At 36.4% G+C, this 25,114-nt stretch overlaps 2 protein-coding genes across 6 annotated transcripts; one reads left to right on the top strand and one right to left on the bottom strand.

The window, feature by feature from the left end:
* The first annotated feature begins 6 nt into the window (after positions 1–6).
* Positions 7–7,364, top strand: ubxn11 (UBX domain protein 11). Of its 2 annotated transcripts, none has more exons than XM_084089028.1 (14): positions 7–70; positions 1,056–1,176; positions 1,671–1,705; positions 1,949–2,065; positions 2,156–2,253; positions 2,454–2,508; positions 3,032–3,114; positions 3,284–3,574; positions 3,721–3,798; positions 4,568–4,718; positions 4,814–4,917; positions 5,001–5,065; positions 5,187–5,324; positions 6,057–7,364. In XM_084089028.1, exons 2-14 carry the CDS (start codon positions 1,100–1,102, stop codon positions 6,208–6,210), a joined length of 1,446 nt encoding a protein of 481 aa, XP_083945154.1. In that variant the 5' UTR covers positions 7–70; positions 1,056–1,099; the 3' UTR covers positions 6,211–7,364. The 2 variants fall into 2 exon arrangements, with proteins under 2 accessions (XP_083945154.1, XP_083945153.1); XM_084089027.1 differs by having other exon boundaries at positions 20–163.
* cep85 (centrosomal protein 85) lies at positions 7,247–25,049 on the bottom strand. Of its 4 annotated transcripts, none has more exons than XM_084089024.1 (14): positions 24,817–25,046; positions 24,211–24,265; positions 23,217–23,339; positions 18,613–19,337; positions 17,249–17,379; positions 17,040–17,157; positions 16,767–16,952; positions 16,511–16,663; positions 15,237–15,391; positions 15,002–15,119; positions 13,257–13,307; positions 11,885–11,992; positions 11,560–11,791; positions 7,247–9,143 (listed from the first exon to the last, which is right to left on the bottom strand). In XM_084089024.1, the coding sequence occupies exons 2-14, from the start codon at positions 24,248–24,250 to the stop codon at positions 8,980–8,982; spliced, it is 2,304 nt and encodes a 767-aa protein (XP_083945150.1). In that variant the 5' UTR covers positions 24,251–24,265; positions 24,817–25,046; the 3' UTR covers positions 7,247–8,979. The 4 variants fall into 4 exon arrangements, with proteins under 4 accessions (XP_083945150.1, XP_083945152.1, XP_083945149.1 ...); XM_084089023.1 differs by having other exon boundaries at positions 7,340–9,146; positions 24,817–25,049; XM_084089026.1 differs by lacking the exons at positions 23,217–23,339; positions 24,211–24,265; positions 24,817–25,046 and adding an exon at positions 20,932–21,179.
* Between the last annotated feature and the right edge of the window lie 65 nt (positions 25,050–25,114).

Genomic DNA, 25,114 nt, shown 5'->3' with positions numbered 1-25,114 from the left:
GGGCGTGGCGACGGAAAGAGACTTGGGAACTGTCAATAAACAACTCGCTGATCGCAAGCATAGATCACAAGTAAAGAAAAGTTGTTGATATAGTGGCATTGATGCGTTCTTAGAAATAAATTATAGTCGTATAAAGAGTGACGATTTGCACTAGGAGTAAATGGCAAGTAGGCTACATGACAGCTTCTTTGTCTCTGAATTTTGAATCTAACGTTAATACTATTGTCTCTTTTTTATTTAGTTATTTTCACTTAAACAGAAAAAACAATAATACAAATAATTGAACCAAAATAAATCAAATAAAGTCCAATAATAATAACAACAATCTGTCTGTTTATGGTTACCTTAAAGTGAATAGCAGTCTAATGTTTGGCTCAGGGTTATATATACATGTATACATATATATACATACATACATATATATATACATACATATATATACACACATATATATATACATATATACGTAATTTTATATTTTGTCAATTTTTTACATTTCTATTTTTTTTTTCCAGTTTTAGTCATTTTAGTATTTTAGTACTTAACTTATATATTATATTATTATTTCAGTTAGTTGTCAAATCAACTACCGATTTTCTAATTTTACTAAATTTCTAATTTTCGTTTTTCATCTAATATTAGGCTACTTTAATTACCTTATATTTCAGCTTTATTTCAATTAACGAAAACGAGTTTTAATAGTAACAGCAATGCACGTTTTTGTTCATTTATTTTTTGTTTGTTTGTTTCAACCTTTTAAATATATGGAGTTCATTCCCATATTTATTTTCTTCAAACTAAAGTAAACTACCAGATCTGCAGCGCCACACAGTGGAGATTTGAATAAGTGAATCTTTCTCGTTTCCAACGACAACTGTTCAAACAAACTTCCCAGCACTGAAAACAAATTTATTTTAGCACAGAAATTCGCGTGTAACTTAAAAAACAAAAACAAATAGGTTAAAGGTGTTGCTTTTCTAAATATCGTGTTCTTGGGAATTAGGAGGGGTTGTGTTTTACATTGTTTGTTGATACTTTAGTTTTCTGTATTCTAGACATGATCTTCTTCAGAACCGAATAAACTCGTGTTTTTGGAAACATGAGCTCACCGCTGTCCACCCTGAGGAAGAGCAAACGAGCTCCTCTACCAGAGATACAGAGAGATGATGATGATGGGTAAGTGATGACAAAATGCACTAGGCCTATAGTGAATGTTAAATACTGACAAATACTAAATCATAAAACACGTGTATATTTTATAAAAAGCTGTTAACACTGACACTAGAAAACATTCAATTATTTTTTAGGAAATCCAACTGCGCTAGAAATGACATTCTAGACATTATTTTTCTCTGATTATCACATATATTGTCATATATATAGATATAGATATGTACATACATATATAGCTCTCCCTCTCTCTCTCATATATACATACATACATATATACATACATACATATACATACATATATATACATACATATATATATAGACAATTATGTTAGGTTCCTGTTCTTTGAAAGTCTGCTGTAAGCCTTTTATTGAAAGACGTTCTTAAATGTCAACACAATCATATTGCATTTTTTAAAGTTACTATGCTCTGCGTTACAAGAATGACCCAGACAATCTTTGAAATAATCAGATGTCGTATCTGTTTTTGTGATCTAGGGAAAGAAAGCCATACAAAGAAAGGTCAGACACTGGTAAGACACTTTACAGTTTCCCCATCTCTCCTAACAAGCAAATGAAATGGCAAGATAAATGTCAAGAGTCACAAGAGTTTGAACTGCTTTTCCAATGCCATACTTTACAGATTATATAAATGGCAGGTTTCAGTCCATATATAATAAAAACATACAAAATGCAAAGATCACAATACATCAATACAAGAAATAAACCATCTGATCATATAAAATCACCTACATGTATACATTTTTATGTTTCAGACTACGAAACTAAATTATTCCGAAACATTTTCCCACAAAACCAGCCAGTGCCACACATCACGGACAATCTTTCCACTGTAAGATCAAAGGTCATGCAAAAGAAGAAGGCAAAAGAAGGTACCATGACTGAATCGACCAAATAAAGTAGATGTGTCTTCATCACAACTTTAAATATGGTGTCTTTTAAATCTTCTCTAAATGTCACAGCTCCACCGAGTGATTTTGAACTGATGTCAAGTATGATGCAGAAGATCAGTCAGCTTGAGAGAAAGGTGAAAACTCAAGCTGTGGATATAGAGCATAAGGTAAGACACTTGCTTTATTCTTACGGTCTCACTGTCCTACAGACTAAACACCTAAATCTGCTTTGCTGTACATTTTAAGTGTCCAAGTTTGTGTTTATAATTATCAGTGTTATGTCAGATGTCTCTGTGTGCACAAATGATATCATTTTTCATGTGTCATGTTGTATCAGCACTTCTTTTTCTTACACTTCCTGCTCAAGGCAAGACGAATAGCAGTTCTGGAAGAGAAACTGAATCTTTTGCAAAAGACAAATGGTAATCATTATGTGTTAAACAAACAGGAGTTAAAATTGCAGCAAGATTAAGTTAGCAAGATGGGAGAAAAAAAAATCAATAATATCAAATTACAATAAGAACCCATAAAGAAAACACATTATTACTAGATTTAAATATATTTTAAATCCCCCAATTCACCTTACAGTAATGAGAAAAATATAATCATATATTATTTAAAATTGCGATTTATATAATATAATTTCAAGTATTTATTGTTGTAATCTATGGTGCTTTTAATAATATAAAATAAATGAAAGTATTTATTGTAATCTGTTCTGATTTTAATTAAAATATGTATATGTATCCATATATGATTCTCATCATTGTTTTACTATTTTTGTCATAAGAATCAAATGAGACATGTCAAACATCTGGACATTATTACAGGGCTGAATAGATGATTTGGGGTTAACATTAAAGTACTAGTTCTTGCTAATACTTTTAACCAGTTTACCAGTCATATAAAGCTTGTCTAAACAAATGTGTTTGTCTTTGGCTTCAGAGAAATCTGCAAGTAATGAAAACCAAGATGAAGAATTGGTTCAACTGTGCCTCAAGCTTCAAAACCAAGTGTTGGAAATGGAGGTGAGGAGTTTTGTGTGATTGTTGTGAGTTTTATAATGCCGTTTCCTTCAACCCATGTCAACTAATGTATGTTATGGTAGGCAGAAAACAATACACAGGTTATTCCTGTATAATTGCAACAAAATAGTTATTAGCAACTCAACACAATGGCATTTTTCCGCCCACACAGAAGTTTCTAAATGATTATGGAATGATCTGGATCGGAGGTTATGACGAGCACGCTAACAGACAACTTCCAGCAGTAACTTGCATACGCAAGAGTTTCAAAATGAACTATGACCTGGTCATGCAGAACATCCAAGATCTGAACATTGTGGCAGGGGAAGGGGAGTCCCATGTGACCGCCATTCCCGGTGGGGCCAAACTCACCCAGAAGTCTTCCATACCTCTTTGGCTCTACAAAAATGGCATTGTCATGTTCAATGGTCCATTCCGCTCCTATCAAGAGCCAACCACACAGGTTCAGTTGTTTTCCTGCTTTCGACTTACAGTACATCACTAAATTTGACTACAGAAATACTGTACATTTCCTACAGCCAGCTTCGGTTTACTTTAGATGAATGATCAAATTAAGTGTTCCTTGTAAGATTTACCTTGTTGTTGCAGGAATGCATGCAGGACTTGATGGATGGGTTTTTTCCTTCTGAGCTTAAGGAAAGGTTTCCTAATGGTGTGCCCTTACAGGTGTGTACTGGGAATTTATGCAGTTATCATCATTAGTATCGTTACTACAATTACCATTGCTCATATAGGGTAAAAGATATACCAAACCCCTAACCCTACACTAATGTTCAAGTTATGGGTCTGTAAGATTTTTAAATGTTTTTCAAAGTCTATTTTGCTCACCAAGGCTGCATTTATTTTATTCAATCAAAACTACAGTAAAAAAAAGAAAAAATTATGTTATGAAATATACCATTTAAAAGAAAGTTTTTTTATTTTGATATAATTTTAAAATGTAATTTATTCCTGTGATGACAGCATCATTACTCCAGTCTTAAAGGGATAATTCACCCAAAAACCTCATCAAACTCACCCTCATGTTGTTCCAAACCTGTATGAGTTCCTTTCTTCTGTTGAACACAAAAGAAGATATTTTTAAAGAATGCTGATAATCAGGAAATAATACTATGGAAGACAATGGCTACCATCAAATGTTGTTTGAACATTCTTCAAAATATCTTCTTTTGTGTTCAACTGAAGAAAGAAACTCGTACAGGTTTGGAACAACTTGGGTGAGTAGATGACAAAAGTTTCATTTTTGGGTGAACTATCCCTTTAAGTGTCACATGATCCAAGTGTACAGTAGACATGCATTATGCCTTTTACCAAACCTTGTGACCTGTTGAGAAGACATTCGTTTTTTACTTGGCATGTGTAAAATCCCATATACTTGAAGTAATGGAAGGACTCTTTGTATATTAGTTATAATGTTCTTGAACCACACAAACAGGTTCATGACAAACGGGACGAGGAGTTCGTAGTGAGGCGACCATGGTCTGAGTTTCCTGGAAGAGGACAAACTATAGATGGAGAAAGAAGGCAGTCGGTGGACAGATCTGAGCAGACCTTCTCCACAGCGCCAAAACAGAGTCAGATACCAGGTTTGAACCTGTTATTGGTATGACTTGACAATGTACTGCTACTGTATTATTGTACTTTACATCTTGGATTTGAATCCATCTTCTGTGGCATTTAGGCAAAAAACTGTCTATGGAACAGTTTCTGCGAAAGCTCCCAGAGACTGTAGTGAAGGCAGGCAAAGTGATTAGTATACGCGACTCAGTGAAGGCTCATCTACAGGTCAGTATAGTCATGTTTCAGTCTGTTCTGTTTAGGGTCGTTCAATCACATTTCCCATTGAACTGAATTTTTGTTTTGTTAAGGGCTTCCCTGATGGTGCCAAGAGTTATTCAGCAACCACTGTGGAAACATCCGCTTTGAGAGAACGGTATCAAAAACCTTATCTTTAAGTCATGACCAAACAGAAGAGCTTTGATATATAGCATAAAAGTTTATTAGAGTTGCTGACTTGAATAATTCACTTTTCCAATCCATGTGGTGTGATTCAGCGAGATAGATTTTACACTATCTGCAAAAGACGTCACCACACTGCGAGTGAAGTCTGAGGATGGTATGGAGACATTTATCATGAAAATGTACTTCACTGAGACTGTTGGAGATCTCCGTCATTACCTGGACATGAAAAGGTTTGAGATACTACTAGCATTTTAAAATGATCATAAATATGCTTGAGACAAAATCTTATCTTGCCCTACATTTTTTCTTGTTCGAGAATCCATTTCACTTGAATATGCGGCATAATACAAAAGACCATCACGACTTCCGTTTCATGCTGACTTTAAGGCCAAATTTTAAAGGGATAGTTCACCCAAAGATGAAAAATCTGTCATCATTTACTCACCCTCAAGTTGTTGCAAACCTGTATGAATTTCTTTTTTTTTCCTGAACACAAAAGATGATATTTTGAAGAATGTCGGTAATCAAACAGTTGACGGGACCCCATAGACTTCCATAGTATTTTTTTTCCATACCATGGAAGTCAATGAGGCCCATTAACTGTTTGGTTACCCATATTCTTTAAAATATATTTTATGTTCAGCAGAAGAAGAAAGAAATTCATACAGGTTTGGAACACCGTGAGGGTGAGTAAATGATGACAGAATTTAAACTTTTGGGTGAACTATCCCTTTAAGGCAGCATTCTGTATATTCTTTCCAAAATGTACTGTATCTTGTAGATCAGGAGAAATTCAGAAAGAAATATTTGTAATTCATTCAATACTGAAACGTAACAACAACAAAAAATGCATAAAATAATTAAAAACCCACAATGTATGCATTCTATAATAATAAGCAGAATTACTACAGAAGAGTTTCATACTTTTCCAGACAATAATTTGAGCCAATCTGTTTTGACAGAGGACCGGGTGCTGCACCATATGACATCATTAGCGCATTTCCACAGCGGTGCTACAGTGATGACACCCTGACGCTTCTGTCCTGTGGTCTGACTCCAAATGCAGCGCTGCTCCTGCGTCCACAAGCTGCATCTCACAGACAGAACAACGCTTAACTAAAACTGAACAACCATTCTCACGTGATGTTAAAAAACGAGCATGCATCGTCATTAGCACACTTTCACAGCATTGCCGACTCCAAATGACTCACTGATCATACATCAACAAGAATGTTTTAGAAATTGATAAATCCATAATGAAATGTCCAAACACATAAAAAAAATTTTTTAATTATAAATAAAAAACAACTCAAATTACAATATTTAAAGGGATAGTTCACCCAAAAATGAAAATTAGCCCATGATTTACTCACCCTCAAGTCATCCTAGGTGTATTTGACATTCTTCTTTCAGACGAATAAAATAAAATAAAAATTCATGGCTCTTTCAAGCTTTATAATGGCAGTGAATTGCTGTTTCTGTTTGAAAGTCCATAGAAGTGCATCTATCCATTATAAAGCTTGGAAGAGCTTGGAAGACATTTTTTAATATAACTCTGATTGTATTCATCTGAAAGAAAAATGTCATACACACCTAGGATGACTTGAGGGTAAGTAAATCATGGGCTAATTTAAATTTTTGGGTAAACTATCTCTTTAAGTTATGATAAAATGGAAAACTTTATTTTTCTTAACTTTATCTGTAAATGAACCAGGATGTGACAGTATGCTGTCGAAGTGGTTTATGGTTTGTTAAACTCCCATGTTATTGTAAATCTTTCAACTGTTGAACATATGGCACTATTTGTCTAAATTTCCAAGGAAATGTTTTAACTTATAAATTGTCTTTGTGAGGTCAGTTACACTGAAACATCCAGCTATTAACGGGTTTAGCTGTTTGAGCTACTCCCGTTTTTTTGTAGAATACTACTACTTTTCTGTTTTAATGAAAATGGAAATTTTACCATTCCTATATTACCAAATTATAATTAACTATTAGAAGTTCTAATAATTTCTATATTACCAAAAGAGAATATGGGCAAGCAGGGTGGGTCCGAGAGCCGTAGGAACGGTGCGACAGAGTCCCACGGAGGAGCTCCGGAAGGATAAAAGGAGGAGTGACGACAGTGCAAGACGAGAGAGGACCAGGCCTCGACCATTTATGTTGTGTTTTATTATGTTTCTATGTGGCAACCGTCCATGAGGGGCTGCCGCTTTACTTTCATTTTGTAGTGTCTATCTATTTTGATATTAAAGTTTATGTTGAACGTTCGCCGGTTCCCGCCGCCTCCTTCCCTGAGCCTTTAAACCTCGTTACAATAATATTATATGATAGATGACACTGCTCAAATACTCAAGATTAGGACACATTCACAGAATATCATTATACATAGGCTACTGGAAACAAACATTTCAACATAATGTTACATATGAAATACAAATCTTTATTTCTAAAAACGGAAACAATTAAGAAATTTTTATATATATTATAAACAGAGACATTTAGTGTGTTGTTATAAAGTTTTTGGCATATAAAGCTTGCCTGGCTGGTTTTGTATTAAGATCTTACAACAGAAAACACATCTGCTGCATCGTCTAATTATATTCACACTTGTTAGTGATGTTTCTGGACCAAAGACAACTATTTATCATGCAATACTTCCCACAATTTATGGTCCCTTTTTGTAAAAGAATCCCAATACCTTGGCAGTCGCACATTACAGTAGAGAAATACAGTTAGTGTCTACATTGGTAAATTGTGCTGTAAAACTTCAGTAAATACAGATTACAACACTGAACACAAGGCACCTGTTACCATGTTTGACTTTCATTAATACAATATTTGCTTCACCAGTTCATTTCCTCTGATGTATTGATTCAATGGCGTGGCTATTATTATAGCTGACTAAACAAATTATAAACCAGACAGTAAATATGGATTAGAACAAAGTACATCATATATCCTATTATTTTACTGGCAAGATCGTCCTGCCCCTCAACACACATACAGAAGCAAATGTTACCCGTTTAAATTATATGACCAAAAAATATATATATTCTAAAATATTTTTTGTCCGTGTTAATTTTGCAGCCGTAAAGAACCTAATAATGCAATGAGGTTCTCAGGACAACTTTGAAAAGAATGATTATTAAGAGATCATCTTAAACAGAGCATGAACACTGTTTACAGAATTTTTATATGTATCTTAAGGAAGAGAACTTTAGAACTTTTTTATTTAACAGAGAACCAGAATTTAATATTATGCCTACAAACCTGTCTTGCTTTAAAATGTCCCTATTTATTGGTCTGCATAATGCTCTGTAGATCTAGACTCTGAAATGGTTCTGACAGGTTTGCCTTTGATCATATTGAACTTTGGTTGTTATAATATTAGGGAATGTCCATCCACCACCTTAACAACATCAAAAGTTTTACAGATCATCTACGTGTGATCTTAAACAGCCAGAGGTAGCCAAATATTTCCAAAGCCTTAGATTTGTGTTTGATGTGGCACTATGTTTACTGTAAGATAATGGATGCTAGTTAATGGCCTGTCGTTACACACCACCGAGCGTCACTCGAAACTACAGGTTAGAGATTAGATATTTTCAGTCGATTGTCAACTTCATCACAGGCGTTCCCAAATACATGGAAAGGTTTATATTAAATCATTCTCTTTCCACCGCACACAAAGTCATCAGAATCTTAGAAAAATATCTTATGAAACCTTTGTATAAAAATAGCGCTCTGTTTTGCGAGATTACAATGTCCTTAGTGTCGTTAGTCCTTCGTGAAGAAGATTTGTTTTGGTAGAGATTGTAGTGTCTTTAAAGGCACTTGTGATGTGCAGTTACCCTCAATGAGCACAAGCCGTACTGTCCGAGCTCACTGAGTGATGCAGTTTTCTCCCATATCCTGAGCATAGTGGTCAGAGACTGTGGTTCTCAGTTCCTCGACGTCTCGACGGAGTTGCTGAGCTTCAAGCAGCTTCTTCTGCAGCCCCTCGGGGCTCAACCAGTCCTCCCACTGCTCTCCAACTGGAGGGGGAGCTGCTGCAAACAGATAGACATGGAGTCAGTCACAGCTGATAACGGCCACAACACAGATAACACAACATTAAAATTAAAATTTCAATTTATCAACATTTAAAATGAAATATTCTTTTCATTCATTCCTTTAAAATTCATTGAATTCCTTGATCATTTAGAATTTCACTGTTTTAAAGGGGTGGTTGATTATGATTTCACTTTTCTAACTTTAGTTAGTGTGTAATGTTGCTGTTTGAGCATAAACAACATCTGCAAAGTTACAACGCTCAAAGTTCAAAGCAAAGGGAGATATTTTCTTTTAAAGAAATCACTTTTTAAGGACTACAACAAATGGCTGGTTGGGACTACATGACATTTCTCCCGAGTTAGTGACGTCATGAACCCTAAAATGTACATAAACCCCACCCCCAGAACACAATTTATAGATCATCAAGACAGAATATGCTAATCAATGACTAGAAGATAACTACATAAAATCATCAACTAACCATTCAGAAATGTTATCTACATGTTGTCACTTCTTCTTGAGTCTCTATCTTTGTCTGACTCCAGTTTGAACAAAAAAGGCTAAAAGTTTTTGAAATTTTCAGTGCATGTCTGTGTGAGTGGAAGCTGTTGAAGCTCTGCCCTCTGTGCCGGGAGGAGCAGCTCATTTGCATTTAAAGGGACACACTCAAAAACGGTGCGTTTTTGCTCACCCTCAAAAAGTGACAATTTTAACATGCGATATTAAAATATCTGTGGGGTATTTTGAGCTAAAACTTCACATACATACTCTGGGGACATCAAAGACTTATTTTACATCTTGTGAAAAGGGCATTATACCACCCCTTTAACTCTTGCATTAAACATTTCAATCTTTAAAGCTACACTATATAACTTTTTTAAAACTCCAAACTATGTCTTTACCCAATTACACTTTGATAAACCTATAATAATGATTTATATTTTCGAGCTGTCTGTATGGATTTCGCTCAATTGCATATACAGTGCAATGCATAAGTGAATACACCCATGCTAAAGTTGACTAAAAAGAGGAATAAAAAATCATATTTTGGAAATTGAACTTAATGCCTTAATTAAAAAAATTAGGAAAAATCCAACCTTTAAGGACACCAATTTTCTTTGTGAATGAATAATGTATCGTAAATAAATAAATGTTCTTCCTTAAAATACATGGTGCATAAGTGAGTACACCCCTATGTTAAATTCCCATAGAGGCAGGCAGATTTTTATTTTTAAGTATTTATTTTTATTTTTTTTTAGGATACTATGCATCCTGATAAAGTTCCCTTGGCCTTTGGAATTAAAATAGCCCCACATCATCACATAGCCTTCACCATACCTAGAGATTGGCATGGGGTACTTTCCATAAGATCATCTCTCAATGCAAATCAAACTAGCTTTTAGGCTAACTGAAATAAAATCATGCCAATCTCTAGGTATGGTGAAGGCTATGTGATGATGTGGGGCTATTTTAATTCCAAAGGCCAAGGGAACTTTATCAGGATGCATAGTATCCTAAAAAATAATAATAAAAAAATACTTAAAAATAAAAATCTGCCTGCCTCTATGGGAATTTAACATAGGGGTGTACTCACTTATGCACCATGTATTTTAAGGAAGAACACTTATTTATTTACGATACATTATTCATTCACAAAGAAAATTGGTGTCCTTAAAGGTTGGATTTTTCCTAATTTTTTAAATTAAGGCATTAAGTTCAATTTCCAAAATATGATTTTTTATTCCTCTTTTTAGTCAACTTTAGCATGGGTGTATTCACTTATGCATTGCACTGTATGTGTCATTCCCACATGCATCACATCATTTCCATACAAAGTGAAAAGTAGCTCCAGCTACTGTGGTGCTTTATGGTGTGCAAGTAGCGTGAAGCTGAAAGTTTGACGGACTAATAAAAAAAAATTAAAAAAGGACCATAAATCATTTAAAAACAGCAAGCCTCTGGGAATCGCCAGCTGTATAAATACAAAAACGTTTTTTTATTAGCCTATCTACTCTTATAAGATATCCTGTATCCATGTGTATCTGTACACATGTGCCTCGAACCACATTTATCCGCACAGAGGAGCAGACAGAGTAAAAGCAAAAGGATGTTGTTCCACAAGGCACATGCAGTTTTATTTTTAACCGCTAGAGGGACAAATGTTACATTGTGTAGCTTTTCCATTGACAATAATGGCTATTTTGTTGAATTGTAAATAGATTGTTGAAAAATAAGGATCAAAGAAACAAAAACTCATACGCCATTGTAAAGCAAATATAGAGATTATGGATTATTCCATTAAAAAAAAAAAGATTATAATGCAGGTGTATATAGTCAATTATATCTAGGCATGATCTGATGGAGTCCTAGTCTTCTCTATAGCATGAATACAGCAGAGGGCGCACTTACATGCAATGCCGAGCAGCATGGAGAGGTTTGGGTCGTGGCCCTGAGCCCGCTGGGTGAGGACATTGCAGAGGGAGCGGAGGTCACACAGACAGGCGGCCATCTCTCCATACAGCCTCTGGGTGAGCCGGGCTCCCACGGGGAGCAGACCACGGCCACCCTGCGGCCCCTCACCCTGAAGACGCTCTTGCAGTGTCAGATTGTGTTCCATCAGCTCCTGGTTCTGCACTGAAAGCTGAAATACAAACACATGCACACCTCAATTCTCCTGTGTGCTGTGAAAACACAAAGGCAAAGAGCTGAATATGCTTTATGGTCAACAACTAACCTCCTTCATAGCAGTGCGTAACTGCAGCAGACTCTCCTCTTTCTCTGCCACCTCCTCTCGCAGGGCCTGACTACTGCAGTCCTCCTGAGAGAGCTGCTCCTCCAGAGTCTAAGTCAACACACACACATCATTAAGGTTGTAAATTTGGCTAATATAAACTAAACTGCGACTGCTTTTGGTGCAAGATAGTTTGACTAACATTGTAAATAGACATGGGTTAGAAAATGCTCTTAAAAGTGTCAAATATATAGACTTCAGACTTTTTTTTCTATCGTAAAACAAATATCAGGTATTTCTAAAGAAGTCTCCTACTTTGCGGAAGCTGTTTGTAAAGATTCCTCACCTCATAGTTACTATTGTAAGTACATAGCTGAGGATTTAATGACAGAATATGATGCCTGGCTCTTGATGGGGATTTACTTAAATTACAGATAATTACAGTCTTTAAGTTGAGATTCAAAAGACCAATTCTTATTCAGAACCAGTTCCATTTTTTTTAAAAATACTAGAACAGAAAGATGCTTGTTTTCCTTTAACGGTTATTAAATATTTCCCATCTGCACTACCATTTCAAAGGTTTGGGGTCAGCAAGATGTTTTTAAAGAAACTAATACTTTTATTCAGGACAGAAGCATTGAATTGATCAAAAGTGACTGTGAAAGGCATTTATGTTACAAAAGATTTCCTTTAAAAATTCCTATCAATGAATCCTGGGGAAAAAGTCAAGTTTTCACAAAAATATGAAGCAGCACAACACTGATAATAAATGTTTCTTGAGCACCAAATCAGTACAGGGTGGGCCATTTATATGGATACACCGTAATAACATGGGAATGGTTGGTGATATTAAAGTCCTGTTTGTGGCACATTAGTATATGTGAGGGGGCAAACTCCTCAAGATGGGTGGTGTGTACTAATATATACTAATGTGCCACAAACAGGACTTTAATATCACCAACCATTCCCATGTTATTACGGTGTATCCATATAAATGGCCCACCCTGTATATTAGAATGATTTCTGAAGGATCATGTGACACTGAAGACTAGAGTAATGGCCAAAATTCAGCTTTACCATCAAAGGAATAAATTACATTTTAAAATATATCAAAAAAGAAAACACTTATTTTGAAGAGTAATAATATTTTACAATATTACTGTTTTTACTGTATTGTTTTATCAAATAAGTGAAGCAGGGTAAGCAAAAGAGTCTTCTTTCAAAAACATTAAGAAATTCTAGTATGAACCCCAAACTTTTGAATGGTAGTGTATGCAGACAGAACGCTGTAATAAAATACTCTGAACAATGTTTCTTGAACCAGTAATCAGCAGCAGTGCCAATTATGCACCTGTTAAACTAAATAAAACTTTACCCTGATCTGTGAGCCAAGCTGCTCCATAATCCTGAGTTGTTTTTCGATGACCTTAAAAGAAAAATTCATCAAGATAGTACCTTAATATATTTGTACAGAACATACATTCACATTAATCAACAGAGCCATGATTCAGCACTACTAACTAGGGCTGGGACGGTATGGATTTTTTCTTACCGCGGTTGAAAAGCAAGAAATTCCCGCGGTATTGCGGTAAACCGCTTTAAACCTCAACCCCCCTCCCAGTTTTTTTTCTGCGACGTCCCGGCTGGAACAACAAAAAAGTGTGGCGATGATAATCTCAGGTACTGTTTATGTGCTTTATTTAATGTTAAAAGCATGCAATGTGACTTTGAATATCGTTTAGTGCTCCAGCTTTGTAGCTGTAAAAGCAACAATGGATAATTCACCTCAGATCTTGAAATTAAACAAATGGAAACAAGAACGTTCAAACTGTGAACATACAAGTGTATTCTTTGGCAAATATTGTTTTAGTAACTCAGTAGCCTATGTATTTTTAATAATGGTTAAATGGTGTAATATTTGTGAATTTAATTATGTAGCCTACTTATCCATTTTCTTGTAAGTGCCGTCAAGATTCCTCTCTGGTGCTGAGTGTGCACTTGCCGCGACTCCGCGAGGATTGACAAATGCGGTCTTCACGTGAGAGAACTGTGTTAAATAAGCACGTGCAATTAAAAGTTGAGGTCCTGCTTTTACTTTTTTTTTTATTTACGTCCGTCGAAAATAGACTAGGCGCCTATCTTTAGTGAAGCGGCGCGGAGAGAGCTTCTGAAACGCGCCGCGTCGTGGCTGTTAAAACACAAGCATTGACTAGAGTGGGCGCGATCAGCTCCGGTAGCCGCGTCGCAGCCGTAACGGTACGTTCACATGGGTCGTCAGCGTCAACGCTTGACGGAAGGCGTGGCTGAAGTTTGGCACTGACGCCATGGTCATAGCAGCATCAGCCAATGAAATTAGACAGGAACTCAACAACAAGCTTCATTGTCATTCAATGGTCATAAAGGACCGGGTGATTGCCCACCGCAATAATTAGTTTCTCCTCCATTTTAAAATTTATCCTCAGTTTGCTGCTCTTGAACAGGATGAACGTGATTGGCTGCCGCCTGGCTACTGTATTTGCATAGAGCGATCTGATTGGCTGACGCTTCCGTCGGCGGCGCTTCACTGGCGTTGCTCGCGGCAGAAGTTGAAAAATTCTCAACTTCTGCCGCGAGCAACGCCAGTGAACCGCCGCCGACGGATCCATAATTCTTTTCGGCAACGCTTGACGTCACCCATTCAAAGTCAATGGGAAGCGTTGATGCTGACGCCCCGTGTGAACGTACCGTAACGCGCCTATAGTCAATAGCCTACGAATGGAATGTTATTATGTGTCATGGAACAACTTGCAAACTTGCGAAAGGTCAGATTTGCTCCATCTTTTGATGATGTTTTGTTTAGAAAACCTTGAATCCATGTAAGACACAATGTTATTAGACACAATCCATGTCATTAGAATCAATGAATCCATGTCATTAGACACAACGTGAACACATGTGAAGGCCAGTGTTTTTTTTTTTTTGCGGTGATGACGGTGACAAGCTCAGACCCGCGGTAGGCGTCACGTGACCGCGGTATTGCGGTAATGCGGTAACCGTCCCAGCCCTACTACTAACAAACCTATTTTAAGTGTTACTGCAATTGTTTAACAAGTCCTTTAAGAAACTAATGTGAATAAAAACCTTTTTGAGCCGCTGCTGCTCATCTTTCAAGGTAGTGTTTTCTTCTCGTAGTTTCTCTATGTCAAGAGAGGGCAATCTCACTCCATCCTCAAGGCTCTCCTGCACTCTGTTCTGGAGACTAAAACCACAAGCAAATCAAATAATATTAGACATTAGCATAGCAATGCTCCAAAACCTTATCAGTAGACTCCTGGTTTTGAAACATCCATTGTGTCTTTTGTGCATGGTTTCCTACCTGGTGACTGTTGTAAGTAGTTCTCTCTCCTTGCGTCTCTGTTCTTCCAGTTGGGTCTCTTTGTTGCGCACAGCACTGCGGGCCCCCTCCAGTTGGACTTCTAGATCTCCGACGGTGGCCTGCAACTGAGCTGCCCTCTCCTCTACCTCCTCTAGCTGCAACACAACATCCAGAACTGCGCTATAACCAACTGAGAACAACAGTTGCTCAAAATAGTGGTCAACCGATATGGGTCTTTCAATAGCCGAAGCCAATACCAATATCTAAAGAGTCAGGTGATAAATGAGCAATATAATATACAACATAAATACACTACCATTCAAAAGTTTGGGGTCTGTATGAATTTTTAACGTTTTGTTGAAAGTAGATTCTTATGCTCACTAATGCTGCATTTATTTGATCAAAAATAAAGTAAAAATAAAATAATGTGAAATATTGCAATTTAGAATAACAGTTTTCTATTTAAAATATCATTATTCCTGTGATGGCAAAGTTGAATTTACACCATCATTACTCCAGTCTTCAGTGATAATTTTTTGCAGGATTCTTTGATTAAGAATTTCAAAAGGAAAGCATTTATTTGAAATAAATTAGAAAAATTTAACATTATAAATGTCTTTACTGTCACTCTGATCAAAATGGATGCGCTCTTTCTGAAAAACTAAATAATATATTACAGACCCCAAACCTTTGAATGGTATTGTAAAAGAAAAAAAGAAAAGAAAAAAGTACAATACCAAATGAAGTTCTATGTGAGATTCTGAAACTGGATGATACTCACTAAAATAAAATCTCATCCTTGCCATCTAATGCAAACAACAGATTATTTTATTTGTTCTAAGGCTATTTTAAATGGCAAGAAAAGGGTATAATCAGCTAAAAAAATCACTAAGTAAACAAGTTAATAAAAATATTTAAAAGGCATAAACAAACATGTTAAATAATTTACAGAAAAATAAAATCTAAGATGTTTTGGTGCATTTGAGATTAAAAAAATACTTTAGCAAACAAAGCACAATCAAAAACAATGACTTGGAGAAAAAGCAGAGTGGGGCTGGGATTTTGTGAGCCAGCAGGGTAAAGAGTATGTTATTTTAAGATAAAGAATACAATAGGACCAGATGTGTGATATATGGGTGCAGTGGATGCTATAAAGGTGTCTGGCAATAAAACACAAGAGAAGCATCTCAAGCTGAGCATTATGAGCAATTGTTCTGAGACCACAGGAAAAAAAGGCTTTTGTTTTGTTGGCTGACCATCAGAGAGAGCAGTACCTTTTTGTGCTGGGCCTGGTAGTCTTCCATGGTCGGGAGGTCAGCCAGATATCGCTCGAGTGTTTCAATCCGCTGCTGTTTTTCTCTGTTCTGCTCCGACTCCTTCTGGCATTTCTTTTTCAAGCTGTTGATGTGCTTGTCCCGACTGCGGATCTGTGTAGTAAAGAGCAGCAACACAATATAAAATCAAACATGAGTTCAATGAGATTCAGGGTCATATGTGGTAGGCCACATGAAGAAGCTTGGATAAGCTCACCCTCTCCTCTTGTTTCTTTAACTCCTCTGCATGTTTTTCACTGCTCTCTTTCAAGACCTCGTTCAGACGTTGCGTTTCTGCTTCCACTGCGCCCAGTCTCCGGTCTGCTTCTAGCTTCTCCTTGGTAAAGCAGTCGTTGCGCTCTGCAAACTGGGCTCGCAAAAAGGCATTTTCCCGCTGGGCTTCCTATCACACACACAGAAAGACAGACGATTCACTGAGAGGTTTTGATATAGAGTGAGGAAAAGGCTATGTGCATGCATGTGTGCTAACCTGTAGTCTCAACAGACACACATCGGTGTAAGGGGCTCCACGTCCCATTAGGGCACTGTGTACCTGCAGCTCACTCTCTCTGAGACGCTGTTCCAGCTGAGACATTTGCTGCTTCTGCCTGCAATGCACAAGTTCCTACGTTTAGCATAAGTTAATGTTCACAATCTTTGTAGGATACATCTAAGACACTACTAAAAACTTGGCATTGCCTTTCAATGGTAAGTTCTTTCTCTTTCAGCAAGTTCTCGTTGGCTTTAATGATAGCATCCCACTTGCTGTTCTCCGTGTGAGGAGTTGCTGGATACAGAGATGCATATTGTCCACTTCCTCCAGTCATTAACTGCAATAAAAATAAATAAATAAATAAAATAGTAGGTGAAGCAGGAACTCTTATTTAAAACAGGCATAACACAGTAAGCCCTAGACTGATTCCTATGTTAACTTTAAAGCAATGCTAAACGACACTGAATATTAAACAAAAAGAAAAATACTAAACTTCCTGTCAATCAAAAGAAGGTGGAACAATTTGTTGGACCATTACAAACTCATGCAGTGAAGAAAATGTCTCTGGCACGAAGTTGACAGCAGAGTTGCAATTTGAAGCGTGAAAGCAGGGCAATTCACACTCATAATATGTGGTGCTTTTTGTTTCAGTGTTTGTTAATAGCAGTTTGAATTTTAGATGTATAGAATCAAATGTGTAGTTTATTACTGTCAGAAATATTAACAGCACTGGATTTTCAATCTCTGCTCTAATTCAATATTGAGAAACTGTTATAATCAAGTTATCTTGTTAGCTAAATAAACATGTAAAACATGCTATAGATAATTATTTAAACAATAAATTATTCAAAACCAAGACAGCAGAAAAAAAACAGAACACCAAACTATCAGGTAATGTTATAAATAATCTGATACTGGTATCGGCACACTAATTTTACATCTCAAGTTATTAGTTGTTAGCCTAAATTGCAATTGATTTACATTTTCCCTGGCTGCATGGCCTACGTAAATAAAGAAAAGAAAAGTTGTTTTAGAGGCAGAGCATTACATTTTACATGTTTGTTAACTAACAAAAAAACTATTAAAAACACTTTTGTTAACAGAAATGAAGCTGAAATAAAATATCAATATTAGGTGAAAACTTAGAAATGCCTTAGCAACTAACTGAAATAAATGAAGTACTAAAATTATTAAAACAAATAAAAATAAAAGCAAAATAGAAACATTTAAAACAAAAAACTAATAAAAATGACAGAAGCACATACAAACTTTACTAAAACTTAAACTAAAATTAAAAATCTATAAATAATAGCCAATTAAAAAAATATGAATAAATACTAACGTATACAAATAATATTAAAATAACACTGATTGATGAAAGATATAAAGTCAAACACTGTCTATTTTTGGAACCACATGCACTGAAGAATTATAATTCACAATAAGACTCGGAACACATGTTGAATTAAACAGAGTTAATTTCTTACTGACTTTAGATAGATGATTCACGATTACATAACTGTTCCCTTTTCCTTTCATGTATGCAGCAGGACACAAGATGAACTCTAACCTGCATTTGTTCCACCTGAAGCCGCAGACTCTCGAGTTTCTGCTTCTGCTGCTGCCAGCTGGCCAGCTCACAACAGCGTTCCTGCAGTATCGGATCATAAGCGCCTGTGTTGGACTGGTCCCTCAGGAGAGCCTGAGTCTGCAGGCCCTGAGGTACGGAGAACATCCTGCCAGAGGCACCAGACCCTGGATGAATGTTCCTTTGGCTGTATGGGTCTACAGGACAAGCGAGACCTGCCCTAGCCTCCGGTAGGACTTTATAAGTCTGTTCCAGCAAGCCTGTATTGTCCTCAAGCCCGGTCAATTGCAGCTGCTGCCGTACATCAGGGCAAAGGCCCCCGAGCAGAGCCGACTGATTAAGCGTTGGCTCCATGGCAGGTACATCAAATTTCTGGGCTTCATCCAGCCGCGTCTGATCTCCAGAGGGGAAGAGCGAGTGGTCGAGACCGTTTACTAGGCTGAGATATCGGCTCAGGCAATCAGGCTTGACTGCATTCAACTCTAAATTTCCATCGTGCTGAGCTTCCAGGTTGGGGGAGGATGCAGATTTGGGGAGGGATGACTTAGAGCTGGAAGAGCTGGAGGATGCCCAGGTTTCTTCAGAAACATGTGGCTTGATCTTAGAGTTCAGAGTTCCGGCCGTGGAAGGCATGACATGGGCGGTGGGGATGGGGATCTGACTGCGGATGGGCTGGAAGGATGGACTGCTGCTAGTGCTGCAGATGTCTAGAACAGAAAATGGAGTAAGACATAAATGAAACCAAAAAAAAAAAAAAAGCTGTCTTTGGTGTTCTTTGTATAGCGTTTTTTTTTTGTTTCAATTAAATTAATGTGCTATATTTTAGTTTGATAATGTTTTTTTTTATTTAATATTTTGTATTGATTTATGGCACCAAATTTGATTTAAGCAGTAGTTATAATCCATTCACTTTTGGAGCATAGATCTGAAAATGAAATTTACAACTTAAACCCCTGGTTTCACAGACAAAGTTTAAGACTAATCCCAGACTAAAATGCATGTTTGAGCTGTTTTAACTGAAAGCAACTTGCATTGTTGCATCTTAAAATATGTCAGTGCCATTGTTTTGTCTCAAGATGGACACCAGTAATGTTTTTTCCTAGGGCACGTTTATAAAAGCTACTTAAATGTCCTAATTGAACTAAGGCCTTATCCTGGCTTAATCTAAGCCCTGTTTGTGAAACCAGGCCAAACTGTAATAAATCTTGAATGCTTTGGAACACAGACTTAAAGGGATAGTTCGCCTAAAAATGAAAATTCTGTCATCATTTACTCACCCTCAAGTTGTTTCAAACCTGTATGAATTTCTTTTTTCTGCTGAACACAAAAGAAGATATTTTGAAAAATGTCGGTAACCAGACAGTTGATGGACCCCATTGACTTCCATAGTATTTTTTTTTCCTACTATGGAAGTCAGTGGGGTCCATCAACTGTTTGGTTACCGACATTTTTCAAAATATCTTCTTTTGTGTTCAGCAGAAAAAAGAAATTCATACAGGTTTGAAACAACTTGAGGGTGAGTAAATGATGACAGAATTTTCATTTTTGGGCGAATTATCCCTTTAAGTTTGGTCTCTTTTTAAAGAAGACACTTGGCAGAATGCTGCCAAAAGTTTTAAAAAGTTAAGTTTATTGTTATGAGAAAAAAAACACTTTTTTTTTTTCAATTTTTATATGAAATATAAATTTGTCAAAACATTATTTACTCTAAAACTGCAAGAAACTCTTTCAGTAAGATTTTGTTTGGGCGCATTACCAAACGTTTCCACCAGTCATCTATGTGTGACTATTTTTCATGACTTTTTTTTTTTTTTTTTGGTCAAAAATGACCGAAGAGCACCAGAGAGTTAAAGTTAATATTTAACCAAATGTCTATGATTATACAGTTGTACAGTAATGGCATATTTTCAATGTTTATTTTCTAAATAACTGTTTGTTATTCACTGATAGACATTGTTTCACACATTAAATTGGAGAAAGCCTGGAATATTACTTAAAGTCAGTAATATTTGAGCTGTATATCAAATTATACCATGGCAAAATAAAATGTAAAGGATGTCAAAAATCAATTAAAATAAAAGTAAAATAATAAATAAGAAAATAAAAGACAGCTCTTCCATTTTGCCCCACAGTTAAATCATAAATCCTTAACAAATTATATAGACATTATATAACAGCAAAAAGGATGTTGCTAAATTAGCCAACCTTTCTATTTTGGCAAAAAAGAACAAATTAATGCTAGCTAGTTTCAACATCTAACAAACCATTGCAAAAAAAAAAAAAAAAAAAAATGGTACTCACCTTGCTAGCAGTAAAAGCGATACCAAAACATGATAACATATTCCTACAATGAAGGACAGTAAGGCATAAAAAAACACTCCTCCAAGTGCATCTTCAGTAAGTGGTTTAGACAAACTACTGATCTTAAAACACGCCCACTCCGTCTGACAGAACTCGTCCTTCAAAAAATGAAAGTCAAGCTCAGGCAAGGTGAGTACCTGCTATGAGAGTTTGTTGTCTCTCCTACAACTGTGTTAGTTCAGGAGAGCATACACACAGAAAGGTTAGCGGTATTTATAGAGCACTCTCATGTTACGCTGTGAGGTGTCTATGTGTGGGCCTCCTGCTTTAACCATACAGCTCACCTCACACTCGCCTAATGGTCCTTAATACTGTAATACTTCTGAAGTGCATTTAAACAAGTTCCTCAATACAACAATTCAATTAACACACACAAATCAAGTGGAGATGTCAAGAGGCAGGCAGCAGTAGGAGGGTCTGCCCTGCGGGTGTCTCTTTTAAACATCTGCTGTGGACAGGTTTAAACAATTCTTTGGGTCGACGAAAGATTCTTAGAGGCTTTCTTGCCATTACAAGAAACACCCAGAGCTAAACAAAGCCGTCACCATCGCAACACAGAAGCCCACAGACATTCAACCATATAGTTAGAACCTCTAAAGTGAAACGGCTGCCAAGAAGTTTTGTGCCGCCACCGTTTTGGCCGTTTTAAAAACAAATAAAAGCCGTCTTATTAGTGTGTCAGAATAAGTTATACGTAGTTGCTAGGTGCCACAATTGTATGTATGAAAACTCAATAGATTGAGCAGTTAATCATTACTGTTTCTATGGGAACTATCTGAGAGTTGTTTCAGGATAATGACAACAAAAAAGACGGATTTATGCTTTTCAGTAGCTGATACCAAATAACAGGCTGGTCAGATAAAAACAGGATCTAATTGGACTAATGAATTTTCTTGACCTTTTCAGTCATTTCAATTTTAAAATCTTTTTGATTCAGACTGATGCACTAAAAGCTTGGGGTCAGTAAGATTTTTATTTTTTTTTATTCATATTTTATTCAGCAAGGCTGCATGAAATTTAACTTAATGTACAGACTTCATATATAAATAAATGCCGTTCTTTTGAACTTTCTATTCATCAGCATCCGGAATAAAAATGTATCACAGTTTCCACAAATTAATCTTAAGCAGCACTACTGTTTTCAACATTGATAATAATTAAGCACCACATTGCCATTACTATTTTTACTGTATCTCTTTGATCAAATACATGCAGCCTTGGTGAGCATAACAAATTTCTTCAAAAAAACAGTGTCTATAAATTCTATAGAGAAAATTCCACGACTTTACCAGACCTGGAAAGAAAACATTTTAAATTTCTCTGATATTTCCAGGTTTCCCTATGAATGTAAATGGTAATCCTGGATAAAATGATAAATTACAGCAAGTGAGTCAGAAATAATAATGTCGTCATTATGTTTTGGAAATCGCATAAAAGGGTATAAAACTTCTGTTAATCGGGCATGGTTATGGCAATAATCAGCCTAACTGATCACTGAAAATAAACAATCACACCAGGCCAAACAACACTATTACAATATTGTAAACATAAGCTATACATTAACACAGAAATGTTTTTAAACCCACTGCACATTCAGTACAGATCTGTGGTAATCGACAAACACCAGCTCTTCAGTACAGCTAATCTTTGTGTATTACATGCTTAACAAGGCAGAGAGAAGGAAACAAGACCAGGATCAGAGTTTCCATTCGGCCCTCCAGGTCAGGCCCTCCTAATGAGACCCCCATCAGTGGAAGTGCAACACCGCCTGGAGGAATCTATGGTATGGAATATCATATCCTCCTCCAAATCTCATAGGAGTTCCAGAACTCTGAGCACATCTCCATGACTAAGAATATTACAGCTTAGTCTAAAAACAGCCAGCGGGATGTTAATGTCTGTTGTAAATTAAAAAGGGTTCTCTTTAAAACCAATGATTGTTCGGTGGAATAAAAAAAATTAAAAAAGTCACTAATTAATTCAATTTGGATCCATGCTGTCTGAAGATTAATATATTAATTCTTAAGGTGACAAAACTTCTATTCTTGTACATGGGCACGCAAGCATTGTTCAATTGCTGGAAATCAAATCTTATTTTTTTAAATTACATGACTAATGTTAAAAATGAGGGGGCTGATGAGGACTTGCTCACGTGAATTCAGGTCTATTACACAATAGGCAAGTCAATGAACATGACAATATCTGAACACCCGCAGAGTTCTCACCTTCAGTGTGGTCAGAGGTACCCAGTCCTGTGTCCCCACTGTCCGCTGTGCTGGGCCGCCATCCAAAACGGCTCTGGAACTTCTCAGACACAGCAGGTGTCAGCCACTCTGTGTCAGAGTGTCCTGTTGGAGCAGAAAATAACCACACTATGTGACAATCTATTATGGTTATGTGGTACATGACATAACATAAAAGGATAGTTCACCCAAAAATGAAAATTCTGTCATTAATTACTCGCCCTCGTGTCATTCCAAACCCGTAAGACTTCTGTTCATCTTCGGAACACAAATGATATTTTCAATGAAATCTGAGAGATTTCTGTCCCTCTATGGACAGCTACGTACTGTAACTGAAACTTTGACACTTCAAAAAGTTCATAAAGAGATCGTAAAACTAATCCATATGAATTAAGCAGTTTAGTCAAAATTTTCTGAAGAGACATGATCACTTTATATGATGAACAGATTTAATTTAGGCTTTTATTTACATTTAAACACTGATTAGCGAACATTAACAGAAGCTCAACCGAACCTGCTTGAAGCAACGAGAAACCTCATTGGTTCCTGCTGAAGCTCAAACTTGCTGCGTAATACGAGAATGAACGTCATTGGTTCTCACACGTCAAGCGAACATGCTTGAGCTTCGTTCCGTTTACCACAACTGATGTGTGAGTTGATGAATGTTTATGTGTGAATAAAAGCCTAAACTCAATCTGTTCATCATATAAAGAGATTGTGTCTCTTCAGAAATTTTGGACTAAACCGCTCAATTCACATGGATTCGTTTTACGATCCCTTTATGAACTTTTTAAAGAGTCAAAGTAGTAGTTGTGTTGCTGTCAATGGAGGGACAGAAATCTCTCAGATTTCATCATAAAGATCTTCAATTGTGTTTTGAAGATGAATGAAAGTCTTACAGATTTGGCGAGTAATTAATGACAGAATTTTCATTTTTGGGTGAACTATCCCTTTAAGTTCATCCCTAGATCTGTACCTGTGATTTTGGGGTTCTGGTATTTCTGTGAAGTGGTCATTCCTGTGGCAGTCACCTGTGGACCAGATACATTAGTGAATTTAGTGTAATATTATTATTATAATAATAATAATATAATATCATAATACAAATATTATTCTTAATATAATATAATTTTTAGTAGTAGTGGTTTTCCAGAACTACTGTTTATTACCATATAACGTTATATTTAAAAAGTACGCAAAATCGTTCGCCGATTGCTTTTTTTTTTATATTCTTTTCAAAGCTTAGAGCTGGAATAGTTGTCAAAGTTAACTACGTTATATTCATGCTATTTTTTATGCTACGTGTGCCTTCATTTCTTAATTTACATAAGATATCCCTAGAGTTCAATAGCACGTTAACGTTATAGCACAACCAAAAAGCCAACAGAGAACTTGGTTAAATGTTATCAAGAGTCCCAGATTATTAGGGCATTAAACTCATTTAAATGTTCTTAATAACTTTGAAAACCACATCTCCATATGTTGCTACTTCAAACAAACACATTAACACATCGCACAGATAACCAAGTTAGCTAACGTAAAGAGTTTAAAAGGTCGGTAAAAAGTAAACAACTCCACGTACCTTAACTCACGGGCTGAAAGGGTCTTTACTAAAGTTAACAATGACGCGAACACAGCCCAGAGGGACAATAATAAGCTTCATCACATGAGACACGCTGATTGGATGCTAATGTCAACAAGGACACAAAGCAGCAAAACTAAAAGCGGCCTCGAGCTTCAAATACCCGCCGACCATGGAGCCACTAAAACTCGCGACTCTTTTTTCAACCGTTATTCTAATTCTTCCTCTGCGTTTGGCTCGCGTGCCAGGCTGAGACCACAAGCGCCCCCTGTCGCTTTCTTCGTGAGCTGCAGGTGCG

The sequence above is a fragment of the Abramis brama genome, assembly GCF_963993115.1.
Source record: "Abramis brama genome assembly, chromosome: 17".
In the NCBI taxonomy this organism is placed as follows: domain Eukaryota; kingdom Metazoa; phylum Chordata; class Actinopteri; order Cypriniformes; family Leuciscidae; genus Abramis; species Abramis brama.
This window is presented reverse-complemented; position numbering and strand designations above follow the sequence as displayed.

Coding starts and splice junctions, on each gene's coding strand:
- ubxn11 (XM_084089028.1), top strand. CDS start 1,100: ATGAGCTCACCGCTGTCCACCCTGAGGAAGAGCAAACGAGCTCCTCTA. Junction 2,066..2,155: donor AAAGAAGAAGGCAAAAGAAG/GTACCATGACTG, acceptor TAAATGTCACAG/CTCCACCGAGTGATTTTGAA. Junction 3,115..3,283: donor ACCAAGTGTTGGAAATGGAG/GTGAGGAGTTTT, acceptor CCGCCCACACAG/AAGTTTCTAAATGATTATGG.
- cep85 (XM_084089023.1), bottom strand. CDS start 24,250: ATGACCACTTCACAGAAATACCAGAACCCCAAAATCACAG. Junction 16,953..17,039: donor TGTGTCTGTTGAGACTACAG/GTTAGCACACAT, acceptor TGTGTGTGATAG/GAAGCCCAGCGGGAAAATGC. Junction 16,664..16,766: donor TAAAGAAACAAGAGGAGAGG/GTGAGCTTATCC, acceptor TTTACTACACAG/ATCCGCAGTCGGGACAAGCA.